At 44.5% G+C, this 13,033-nt stretch overlaps 1 protein-coding gene across 3 annotated transcripts in view; it reads left to right on the forward strand.

Annotated features, from left to right (window-relative positions):
- KCTD1 (potassium channel tetramerization domain containing 1) overlaps positions 1-10,482 on the forward strand; it is a 215,683-nt gene extending 205,201 nt beyond the window's left edge. For all 3 annotated transcript variants that reach the window (XM_017498169.2, XM_017498176.2, XM_017498162.2), the window contains exons 4-5: positions 5,330-5,635; positions 9,539-10,482. In XM_017498169.2, coding sequence (XP_017353658.1) covers positions 5,330-5,635; positions 9,539-9,697 — 465 coding nt within the window. In that variant the 3' untranslated portion in view covers positions 9,698-10,482. The remainder of the gene's footprint in view (positions 1-5,329; positions 5,636-9,538) is intronic.
- Positions 10,483-13,033: the final 2,551 nt, after the last annotated feature.

Genomic DNA, 13,033 nt, shown 5'->3' on the forward strand with positions numbered 1-13,033 from the left:
TTTTTTCTGAGATGGGTCTTTCCCTGTCTCCTAGGCTGGTTTGCAGTGGTGCAAACATAGCTCACTGCAGCCTCAACTTAGCTGGGACCACAGGCCCGGGCCACCACACCCAGCTAATTTTTTTACTTTCTGTAGAAACGGAGGTCTCTCTGTGTTGCCCAGGCTGGTCTTGAACTCCGGGACTTAAGTAATCCTCCTGCCACCACCTTCCAAAGTGCTGGAATTATAGGTAAGAGCCACTGTGTCTGACCAGTGGTGCTTTCTTAGTCAGAGGATAAAATGGACATTGGAGCAGGGCAGAAAGTGATTGCATCTAGCACACTCCTGAGTTGCTTTGCTGAAAGCTCATTGCTCAGAAGGGAGGATGTTGTGAATTCATTTTCTTCAGAAAAACAGGTGCCGAAGCTGCTGCTGCCCCATAAGCTTCTGTCTATTTCCACCAAGAACTTTGGAAACAAAAGACCAGTTATCTGGAGTTCATAAAAGCTGGAGAAAGGACATTGTCAGATTAGAACCAAAGCTTAAGGAGAGGCTTCGGAAGATTCAGAGGCCTGAAGGAAGTAAGCACAAGGCCAGGGAACCTAACGGAAAGTTACTAAACTTCAGAAAACATGGGATTTAGAGAGTAAAGTTAAATGATCCCGTTTAAGGAAGGAAAGGTTTCTAAAGGCAGCAGCCGATGAGACTGACTCTGCTTTGCAGGGTCATTTCCAGTGAGCTGAGACTGGAAGCGGGTGTTAGGCAGGATAGAATGACACAAAGGAGCCGGTGCAGAAAATGAATGGCCAGCGTGCACTTCACCGTGAGCAGAAAATGGTAACTCGGCAAGAAGGACCATTTCCGTTCTCCGGCCGGCCAGTGCTTAGAGGCAGGGCAGCATGGCGAGCGGCCGCCGGAGAGAAGCAGGAGTGCTCGGCTGTTCTCTGTCATCTGCTCCCCATGGCACAGACCGTGGCTCTACCCTGGAAACTGGATAGAGCAGCATAGTAAAGGAAAAAATGGAGCCAGGATAGTCAAGGGAGAGTAAAAGAACACCTGGTGGCTTAAAGCAGTTCGTGGATAGTCCCATGAGACTGTAGCCCAGGCACACGACGACCTTTGCTGAAGCACGAAAGCACTTCGGAACTGTCACTTTCACATAGCAGGATCGCACCGTGGTCACTGAGCAGGGCCAAAAATCTGAAAAGGGCTAGTGTTTCTCTACTTTTCCAAGAGTAGGTGACAGTGAATTGGAGCAACATTATGTTGTGAGGCTCACTGCCCATCCAGGGTCAGACCTCAGGGTGGATTATTAAACAAGTGTTTTGTGACCCTAGAGGGAAAAAGAGATGGTGAGGACTCAGGGTCAGCATGGGGAGGACTTCTAACCCAAGTCCGGTTAGCCTCATTCACTCTGGACACATTGGGAGATCAGGGCTTTGCCAGGGACATAGACTCACACATAGCCCTGTCTTCTTAGAGCTTTAAGAAGTGATTCATGTGTTGAGACAGAATGCCCAATCCAAAATAGCACAGAAATGAGGGACAGACCTAGAACGTTGGATGAGAGAAGCCAAATTTTCTCAATAGGTTGGAACAAATGCAGCCTCCAATGTGGAAATTATAGGGGGACAAATAATGAAGGATTTACAATTTTTCACAAATGCTGAATGAGAAAGAACTAGCTCATAGCTGCTCTTGTGAAAAAGGTTTAGGGATTTCACTATAAGCAAAAAGTGAACTAACAGAGTTATAGGACTGCCAAGAAAGACAATATACAGCCTTATGCTGTGTTAGGAAAACGATGCCTCCCAAAGATGTCCATGTCCTTATTTGTAGAAGTGATGAATGTGTCACTTTACATGGCAGAAAGGACTTGGCAGATGTGATTCAGTTATGGGTTTTGAGAAGCGGAGGTTGTCCTGGCTTATCTGGGTAGCTTCAAAGTAATTACAAATGTCCTTTTAAGTGAAAGAGGTGGAGAGTCAAAATGAAAGAAAGCAATGTGACAACAGAAGCAGAGGCAGGAGTGATGGGGGGCCACCAGTCAAGGACTGTGGGCTGCCTTTGGAAACTGGAAAGGCAAGGAAATGGATTTTCCCCTGGCGCCTTCAGAAGAACACAGCCATGATGACCTATCGTAGACTTTGACCTTCTCCTCTGGCTAGATCTAGGAGACAATATATTTGTGCAATTTTAAGCCACTAAATTTGTGGTAATTGTTACAGCAGCAATCATAAACTAATACAGGCTGCATTGATCCTGGTTCAATTGTCTGGCCAGAGGTTGCACAAGGCACTCATTAGAGCATGTATGACATGTTAGGTTTTGTTCTGATGTGGGTTTTGGGAGGCATGTTGACAAAGTCAAGTACACAGTGGATGCTGGAGCACCTTGGAGTCATAACAGATAAGAAGAAGCTAGAAAGATTGGGTCGTTTCAGCCTGACTCACATTAAGACACAACAGTTGTCCTCAAATGTTTGAAAGGTTAACATATCAAGGAAAAATTAGAATCACTGCAACCCCAGAGAGCAGAATAAAACAAGTAAGTCAGTGATACAGGAAAATTTAGGTCTCTCTCATAAGACAGTTAGAATAATCAGAGCTGTCAACAAAGTAAATTTGGCACTTTCTTAGGTAGTAAGCCTCCTGTCACTAGAAGCATTCAATCAGAGGCTGAATGGTCACTGCTCAGTGATGTTAGAAAAGAATCCTCCACAGGGTCAAGGTTGGTCAAGAAGATTGCTGCAAGCCCTTTTACTCTAGGATTTGAAGGCTTGATGGCTAGTGATATTTTATTTTATTTTATTTTTTTTGACACAGAGTTTTGATCTTTTTCCCAGGCTGGAGTGCAGTGGTGTGATATCAGCTCACTGCAACCTCTACCTCCCAGGTTCAAGCAATTCTCCTGCCTCAGCCTCCTGAGTAGCTGGGATTACAGGCACCTGCCATCCTGCCCAGCTAATTTTTTGTATTTTTAGTAGAGTCGGAGTTTTATCATGTTGGCCAGGCTGGTCTCGAACTCCTGACCTCAGGTAATCTACCCACCTCGGCCTCCCAAAGTGCTAGTGGTTTACAGACATGAACCACTGCCTCCGGTCAATAAGTACTATTTTCACTGGAGTCTAGATCCTTCCTTGTGCTAAAATTTGTAATTAAATCTCACAAGAAAATAAAAAGCAGTAGCAGAAGTTCTCACTTCTCTTGCTTGTGTAACTCTCAATGCTGTTTTAAAATCTCCTTGAGAGCTGTCATCTTGATAAATAAGTATTTGAGTCAGTATCTCACAGTTGGTGTGATGCCAAGATGCCAAAGCCCCAGAGTGGGGATCCCAGGTAGAGCAGGAGGAACCTGCAGAGGCTTCCCCACTCCCACCCCTCAGGCTGAGCTAGGGGCCCCTGTTCTGCCCTGTCTTAAGAGTGGCCACACCTCGGCCTAGTTTTCAACTCCTTAAAGCAAAACAGTATCTCCCCTGGGACAGGAGGCTAAGCAGGTAGAAACATGTGCAAGGAAGATTATCAGAGCAATGGGTTCCTTTCCTGCATGGACCCAAGACTCCTGTGGTAAGTGGGTAGCCAGGAGAAGGGCAGAATAAAGCAGCAGCCCATTCTGCTGATTTGAGTGTCGTCATCAGCATCTTCCCCCGGGCCCGAATTTCTTAATATGGAAAGTGGATTACCCAACTCAAGGCCCCCAAGTACTCTCATCTCTCCATGCTGTTTTCTCTCAAAGTGTTAAATTTATGCTGCTGCTGCTGCTATTGATTAATTTACAAGAGAAAGAGCAAAGTGCAAAATAAAAGTAGTTCTCCCATGGCCATCCTCTGCTTTATCCTATCTGGATATCAGGGACCTCTTTGAGGCACTCGGGCCACATGTTTGCAACATTGGCTGTCATGCAGGCACCGGGCATCCCCTGCCAGCTCTTGCCCATGGACAGAAGGCACAAATGCCTGTGTCAGCTGATTAAAATGTTCTCAGTCAACGTGTCTGGACAAGTATCCACTTATCTCACACCCAGAAATGATTGTGGCCATAGCTACATTTAGCCATAACATTGAACTGCTTGTTAACATTGTTCCTGAGTTGCTGCCTCCCCCTCATTCTCTTTTGTCTTCCCATTCAGTGGCTTATGTGTGTGTTTTAATACCTGTTTTGTTAGATTTCTGTTTTAATTCAATAGATTTTTTTTTTAAACTGGAGGAAAGGAAACCATGCCAAAAGACCAGGTGTTCATGCTTTCAGAAATGCAGAAATGGACAGGTTTTCTTCATTGCACATGTATCTTACAGGAATCGAGGCCTAATGTTGTTTGTCTCCTGACTGTATCATGGCCACTCCAATAGGTGGCAGAGGGTGGTGCACTAGCCTTCCAGATCTCCACCAGCCTCCCCCAAACGATCACAGATCAACACTCAAGTTCAAGTAAAAGCCACGTGCCTGCCCTGCAGGCGCCCATCCCTGACTGTCACTAGCCTCTTATCTCTGCCTCACACCCTTCTGTGGCCACCAAAGGTGACCTGGAGCTTCTGATGAAGGGTACCCATGGGCAAGGTTGTGCTCCCCTTGGTCAATGTATGCATTCCATCCAAGAGGAAAGAAATTGAGTTCTCATCGACACAATCAAACTTGAAATACGCAGAGATATTTTTTCTACTAAAAAAAAAAAAAAAAAAAAAAAAAAAAAAAAAGCAAGTCGGCCAGGTGAGGTGGCTTATGCCTGTAATCCTAGCACATTGGGAGGCCAAGGCAGGCAGATTGCCTGAGCTCAGGAGTTTGCAACCAGCCTGGGCAACATGGTGAAACCCCATATCTACTAAAATAAAAAAATTAGCTGGACGTAGCGGCATGTGCCTGTAGTCACAGCTACTTGGGAGGCTGAGGCAGAAGAATTGCTTGAACCTGGGAGGCAGAGGTTGCAGTGAGCCAAGATCATGCCACTGCACTCCAGCCTGGCGACAGAGCAAGACTCCATCTTAAAAGAAAAACAAAAAAGAAACAAATCATGGGTGAATCCTTTTGCATCTCAGTTTTCTCATCTGCAAAATGGGAATAGTAAAGGTTCCTAATTCACTGGGCAGTGATGAGGGTTACAGGATTTAAATGATGTAAAGCACTTAGAAGAGGCCTGACCAGCCCTAATCTACTCAGCTCCTTTTATCCTCACTGAATGAATGAATGAATGAATGAAAGAAAATGGAGTCTCTACAAACATGTCATAAGTGAAAAACGCACATGCAGATTTTATTTTTGACATAACAAGAGGTGGAAAAAATCACCTCTTAAATGTTGGACACGTTCAGTACTTTGTTTGCGTTTTGCACTGTGAAATACCTTTTTTTTTTTCAGGACTACACTTTGTTATATGAAGAGGCAAAATATTTTCAGCTTCAGCCCATGTTGCTGGAGATGGAAAGATGGAAGCAGGACAGAGAAACTGGTCGCTTTTCAAGGCCCTGTGAATGCCTCGTCGTGCGTGTGGCCCCAGACCTTGGAGAAAGGATCACGCTAAGCGGTGACAAATCCTTGATAGAAGAAGTATTTCCAGAGGTTGGCGACGTGATGTGTAACTCTGTCAATGCAGGCTGGAATCACGACTCGACGCACGTCATCAGGTTTCCACTAAATGGCTACTGTCACCTCAACTCAGTCCAGGTACGGCACTGTTACACACTGTGTGGCATCAAATGTCACTCCTACTCGTCACTTACCCTTGCCCTCACATGGTGCCTTTCCACCAAAGAGCTGAGAAACTCTCCCTCAGTGACACTTCTGTTGCGTAGGTGAAGTATCCCCCTCTACAGCAGTCATTCCACAAGTGTGAGTGTGCCAGGTGCTGGGATGAGCACTGGAGATGCAGAAGAGACAGCTATAGAACACAACAGCTGGGCACGGTGGCACACGCCTGTAGTCCCAGCCACTCCAGAGGCCAAGGCAGGAGGATCACTTGAGCCTAGGAGTTCAAGTTCAGCCTGGGCAACATAGCGAGATAGACAGACAGAGAACAAGACGGACAGCTCTGTGCTCATGGACCTGCATTGTGGGAGTGGAGGGGGAGGCAAACAGTCAATATAAATCTCTTGCCAGGAGGTGGTAGGTGGATTTCTGGGGTAGAGTATGCTGGGCATATTGAGTACTATCAGGATAGCCAGTTTGGCTTGAAGCAAGTGAATCAGGGAGAGAGAGTGCCCCGACAGGCGGCCAGGGAAGACTAGGGAGCGATCATGGAGCGCCTCTTTAGGGGGTGGCAAGTGCTCTAGGATTGTTTATTTTGGAGTCTTTTGGTTTTGGTTCTTTTGCCTATGTGAGCCGAATGGAAAGGCACTGGAGGGTTTTGAGCAGAAGGGCGACCTGACAGAACTCAGATTTTAAAGTGAACGTTGCGGCAGCAGCTAGAGAGCAGGAGAAGCAAGGAGACCAGGCAGAAAGCTGTGCTTCAAGCAGTTGAGAAGGATCCGGTTCTGAGTGTCTGCAGGGTAGAGCTAATGAGGTTTTCCGACTGTGGCTGTGGGCTGTAAGACATAAGCCCGGGGTGACTAAGATTTTTGCCAGGGGAACTGGATGAGTGGAACTGCCATTTCCTGAGATGGAGAAGTCTAGGGGAGCAGGAGATGTGGGGGTGGAATCAGAACTTAGAGGCTAACATGTGCTGAGCACCAGCTCTCTGCCCTACCCTGGGCCCTGGCCTGAACATGCGTTGTCTTCAGAGCCGTAAGAGATAATCACTGTTAGTCCTCTGTCATGCTGATGGGAAGGCAGAGGCGCACCTGGGGCTCCATTCCAGCTCTGTATGACACAACCGTTTGAAGTCAACGGAGTGAGGGTTCTAGTTTTTCCCCTCTTTTAAATTGGAATGTTTGGAATGTGCCCATGACTTTGTTCAATATTTAGTCAGCAGAACCCTTCTCCAAGCGCAGAGACTAGAAGCACCCACTCTTCCGTGCTGCCTCTTGAGGATTGTTCCACGACTATTTATAACTTTTTAAATGTATGAACAGATGTCTGAGAACAGAAGAGCAGAAAACTCTGGCAGAAAATGTTCCCTAAGCATGCTAGCGGAAGGCACATGTTCCCAGGCAGTGGGGTGGCTGCCGGTCGCAGGGTTCCTGAGGAAGACATGCGCCTTCTCACCTGTCCTGTGCAGAGGGCGCCCCCTGGAGGTGTGTGGCGCTCCCGTGTGGCTTCTGCAGTTTAAGCCTCTAAAGCCCGAAAGGACTGTCCCCTCCCATACACACCCTGCCCTGGCTGCAACTGGAGCAGACAGAAGGGCAGAACCATTCACAGCCAGGACAGGAAGGCCTTGGCCCCACCCTCGGGCCAGGGAATAACCATCATCAATTCATATGCTTGACAGTTTCCCACGTCAGATGTGGAAATTTTCATCTGGATTAACGTGGTTGTATGACACAGCCATGACCTACCCTTGCTTCCTGCTCCACCGACCAAGGAATAGGCACCAGCCTGTGGACACAAGAGAGTCTGGGATAAGGCTAACAACACCCGATGCCTCACTAAGTTGTTTTAACATTCTCATTAGATCACTCAGTTTAAGGAACTTTGCTGTGAACGCGTTGTTGTTTCCAAAGTAATAGCTTCATCAGCTATTTGCATTATATTGAAATAAGCTTTTGACCACATCCAAGGTAACATTGGATCACAATGAATAATTATCAGATGATGCCTATCAGACCCCCTTCCCCACCCCCTCTGGGACGAAGAGCTTAGAGATTTCCTCCTGTTAGCAATTGAGTGACCTTAAGAACAAAGCAAAATGGATATCAGTTCTCTGTTGCTCACAACTTTCTCCCCTTGGGATTTCCTGTCCCAATCAAGGCAAGGAATCCTTTCCACGGTGCTGGTTCCGCCAGGCAAGCTGGGGTGCCTCTTGCTGAAGGCTGCATTCCTGCCTCTGCTGAGGAATCCGTGGAGGGAGCTGTTCTTCGTCTTTGTGTTTACCTGCTACCAAAGCACGCCTTGATTTTGAATTTAGGGATTGTTTTCTTCCTGTCCTCATGCTGGCGGGTGTGCATATGCATTGTGAATTTACCTACAGAAATAGAGCACTGCTGGGTAGAATGTTAATTTTGTTCTCATAAAGACTTGGGTGTGTGTGTTTGAATTTGCCAGTACTTGAGGTTTTACTTTTTAGAAAACATGCTCTCTTGCTTTCCAGTCTCATCCAGTAAGCCGTTTTGCAGCAGAGTAAATTATATTCCATATCAGAGTAAGTGATGAAAAAATAATAATTTTTAAAAAATAAGGATTCACTTTACCTTGACTACATTTCATTTCATCCCAAAAAAGTTTTTTCGAGGTGGGCATTTTTTTTTTGAAGTTATGATTGAATCACTTTGCTTTTAGGGTGGTGTGGAAATAATTTTATTCAGAACTCCAGCAGGAAACATTTGCAAGTCTAATATTTGTTGGATTCCTAAAGAAACTGAATGCTTCAGATCAGTTTCCTGTATTTTTGTCTATCTAAGAGTTACAGGTACTGTTTCCCGCATTTAAGAGTATCAGACGTGTAGTGCCAAACCAAGGAATCTTGCTGGCGTTAGGTATTTGATTTCAAAATTAAGGAACAGACTCTGTGGCTTACGTTTGACTAAGAAGTTTAGAATGTCTTTACTTTTCATACATTTTCTAATACGTAATCATCGAGCTTATTCTTGTCTCCTTGAATGCACGCAGGGCAATAACTCTATTTCAAATGCTACAAACTTGAAAACCTGCAGATAAACCTCCAGTGTCTTCAGTAGTCTCCTTGTTCTGCTATTGAAATGACATCAATCTTTGTCAGGGTGTGAGGCTGGATTAAAATGAAATTTTTCTTTTTGAAATTGTCGGTGTTGAGCATCAAAAAGAGGCCAGAAAACCGGGGTCAGTTTTGAAGTCAAAACCTACTAAAGGATAAGGATGTCATCACCTGTTACAGACATTTGTCTCCAACTCAGCAAATGTTATTTCCTGTGCTTTACTATTCTGCGTTGGTTAGCAAGGATGCTTCTGCATTGCAAGCATATATATTAACTTGGTATTAGGAAACTCAGACGATGGTAGAGTTGGGAGTACAAAGGAATCACTGGCTAAGTAAACTCTGCTATCACTGTCTTTCCAGATCCTTTATCATCTCATAGGATGTATTTTAGTGATAAATGAACTTTGAAATGTGAATGCTCATTTTGACAGAGAGAGCAGCATTGCATATACAAAAAACAGGGGATTTGAGGCCAAACAGACCTTAGCTGGAAACGCAGTCCCATCACTTACTAGCCATGAACCTCAGTTTTCTCATCTATAAAATGGGCCTAACACCACTGAGTGTTGTAGCTGGTGTGTGTAAAGCAAGCATGTAAAGGCACGTTTCAGGCATTAGAAATGCTTGCTTCCTCACTCCTGCTCATTAATCCAGGGTCTTTCTTTGAGAGGAGCAGCTCAAAGGGCATGGATGCTGGGTGAGATGACCCAGAGCTGCACATAATCTCAAACTTTGGAGTCTTTATGTAGCCATAGTACTTACCTCACCCCTAACCGGACGCTTGACTTGTTCTCTCGCAGGTCCTCGAGAGGTTGCAGCAAAGAGGATTTGAAATCGTGGGCTCCTGTGGGGGTGGTGTGGACTCATCCCAGTTCAGCGAATATGTCCTTCGGCGGGAACTGAGGCGGACGCCCCGTGTACCCTCCGTCATCCGGATAAAGCAAGAGCCTCTGGACTAAACGGACTTATTTCTTATGCAAAAAGGAAAACACACACAACCGATAACTCAAACAAAAACAAAGGGACATATATGTGCAGTTGGGACAGCAAACCAAGTCCTGGACCTAAAATTGAATAAAAGACACATTTATATCCAATAGAGACCACACCTGTATTCATATGGGAACAATTGGAATAGTGATATCCTCAAGGTGTAAAAAATATATAAATATATATATATATATATATATATGTCAAAAGGTAGGAAATGCAAAAAAAAGAAAAAAAAAGGTGATAGCCACAGCTGGTGCTGTGATGGCCGTGAAGTGTCCTGGGCCTCCCTTCCAAGGCCTCTGACCAATCAACAAGCCATGAGCGGTGAGGACACAGTCTCCTTACAGTTTCCATTGCCAACAGCCATCCATTATTTCTTTTTCCTTTGTCTTTCTTTTTCCTTTTTTTTTTTTAAACAAAACACCTTGAATCGAGTTTCTTTGTATATGGAGGTTCCACGTCTCTCTTTAGGCAGGGACCAGGCAGGACTTCAGAAAAACCCTCACGAGCACATTGCATTGGAAAGATGTTAGACATGAAATTTTAAATGCAGTTTGTACAGAAGACACACTTGTTTGTCCGCCTCACAGATGTGAACTTTGTTTTAAAACTGATCAGTTTTGCCAAGGGGCCAGAATTATTCCTTGTTAGAATTGCTCCAGTTCAAGTCTGCTGCTTTCCTACAATTTTTCAAATTTTATAATGTATTAAATACAATAAACTCTGTTTAAAAAATAAGGTCTGTGTGAAACACACGTGTGGGTGTAAGGCTGGATTAAGATGAAATTTTTCTTTTTGAAACTGTCTGTGTTGAACACGAAAAAGAGGCCTGAAAACCGGGGTCAGTTTTGAAGTCAAAAGTTAAGGATGTCATCACCTGCTCCAGACAGTTGTCTTCCGACTCAGCAAATGTTATTTCCTGTGCTTTGTCATTCTGCACTGGTTAGCAAGGTAAATCTTCCTTCTTATGGACTTTTCAGTTACCCCTTTTTCAGTAATCTATGGCTGCAGAGCAAGCCACACCAAAATGGAATGGCTTAAAACAGTTTGTTCTGGCCTGTGATTCTGTGATTCTCGTGTGTTAACTGGCTGCGGCTGAGCTGCATCTGCTCCACGTGGTTACCCAGGGGTCTGATTTACATGGAATATCCTAGATGGCTCGCCCAGATGGCTGCAGATACTTGGCTGTTGGCCTCCGTGTGGCTTGGGCCCTCTCAATGTGGTAGCCAGGTAACAAGAAGGTGGCAGAGAGAGCCACAGTCCTCTAAAAGGCTTGGCCCGGACTGCATAATACACTTCGCTGCTTTCTGTTGGTTGAACAGCCACAGGGCCAGCCCAGGTTCGAGGAGGGGGAAATAAGAACCTCCTGTTGGGAAAAGTAACAAAGCATTTGTGAGCAACTTCAGTCGACCATAACACCTGTCCAAAGCATCTTCAAAGTAGGGCATTATATGGAAGAAGCGGGGAACATCTCAGAGCTAGAACTATCATTTTATTATTAGCCAGGGAAGTAAGAAACCTGAGATTTCAACAGCACTTTAGAATGAAGTCCTCAGTTTTTCAAGGTATTAGTGATCCTGGTTCCTCCATCAGCCCTATACTCACCTTTCTTCCTTCCTCTTCCTCATTCCAGACACTCAAAATAAACCTGGCATGCTGGCAAGATTGACAGGTGAACCAGAAAGTGTTTCTGCTGCAGAGATGTTCCTGTGGTGATGGGCTATTTCCATCCTGAACTTACTTTCTTTTTTTAAATTAAAAAGTCTGTGCCTGAGGACACTAGTAATGAAAATATCTCTGGCTTCTGAAACTAAAAGTAAGCTGTTAATGGCTCCTATCACTGCCTGAAACACAGAGGCGGCCCAAACGCTGAATGACTTTAATGACAGCTAGCCAGGCTTCCACATGGCTGTGTAATTTCCCTATTTGAGACTAATATACCACTCTCTCAGATGGGGACAGACGGGGCTGCTCCCACCAGCTGTTCAGTCATCCACGTCCTACTGGAAGGAGAAGAATATTGCTCTATGATTTACTAGCAATCCATTCTCATTAGGCAGAATTTCCTAAAATCAATAATGCAAGGGCCTCACTTTGGGACCCTGCTGGTTACTATCATCAGTTAACGTTTATGCAGCACTCCCTATGTGCAGTTAGTATTGTCCCAAACACTGCACAGAATGGTGCGCACTGGCTACTGGTATCTGCTTTGTTCTTTTCTAAATTCTTCGGTCCATTCATATGACTGCAATCCAGTTGCACATTATTTCTACAAAAACTCTGATCCAATTCAATGGAGCAAACATTTCACTTGTAATGTTCACCTTTTTAGGTCTTGAAACATGTAGATTCTCAGATACCAAAATACTTCAGAAAAGACCAGGTCAATCAAAATGTCAAATACAGTTGAATTACCTGTTTTTTTGGAGACAGAGTCTCACTCTCACCTCGGCTGGAGTACAGTGGCACAATCTTGGCTCACTGCAACCTCCACCTCCAGGGTTCAAGCTATTCTCCCACCTCAGGCTCCCAAGTAGCTGGGACTACAGACATGTGCCACCATGCCCAGCTAATTGTTTTTTTGTTTTCGTTTGTTTTTGGTAGAGACTGGGTTTTGCCATGTTGGCCAGGCTGATCTTGAACTCCTGGCCTCAAGTGACCCACTCCCGTCAGCCTCCCAAAGTGCTGGGATTATAGGCATGAGTGAATCACAATCTTATTTTTCACTACTTGTTATTATTCAATATGCAGTTCATATTCAAACTTCACCGAGTGTCCCAAAAAAGGATCTTTATAGCTGTGCTTATTTTTCCCCTAGAGGATCTGATCAAGGATTATGCATTGCATTTATTAATAATAACCCCCACCCCTTGCTTTTATTTATTTATTTTTTTTGTCTTTCTATGACATTGACTTAATTAGAAGAGTCTAGGTCAACTGTTTGGTAGATTGTTGTGCAATTTGGATTTGTCTGATTTGTCCCTCATTGGTAGAGTCAGGTTTTGTTGTTTTAATAATAATACATAGATGATACCACGTCCTCAATGCGTCATATCACAAGGCTCAATTTGGCCCATAATAGTGACGGCAGTTTTGATCTCTTGGTTGAAGTAACATCCACCAAATTATCCAGTGTAAAGGTAGCTATTTATTTTTGTAATTAATGAGTTCCCTGTGGGATGACACTATGAGGCAATAAATATCCTGTTTCTAACACACTCTCACTGAATGGTTTTAACATCCACTGGTAATCCTTTCCTGAATCAGTCATTATCTTGGTAGCTATAAAAGTTTGCTTTTTT

This window comes from Cebus imitator, unplaced genomic scaffold (genome assembly GCF_001604975.1).
Source record: "Cebus imitator isolate Cc_AM_T3 unplaced genomic scaffold, Cebus_imitator-1.0 Scaffold12, whole genome shotgun sequence".
Classification (NCBI taxonomy): domain Eukaryota; kingdom Metazoa; phylum Chordata; class Mammalia; order Primates; family Cebidae; genus Cebus; species Cebus imitator.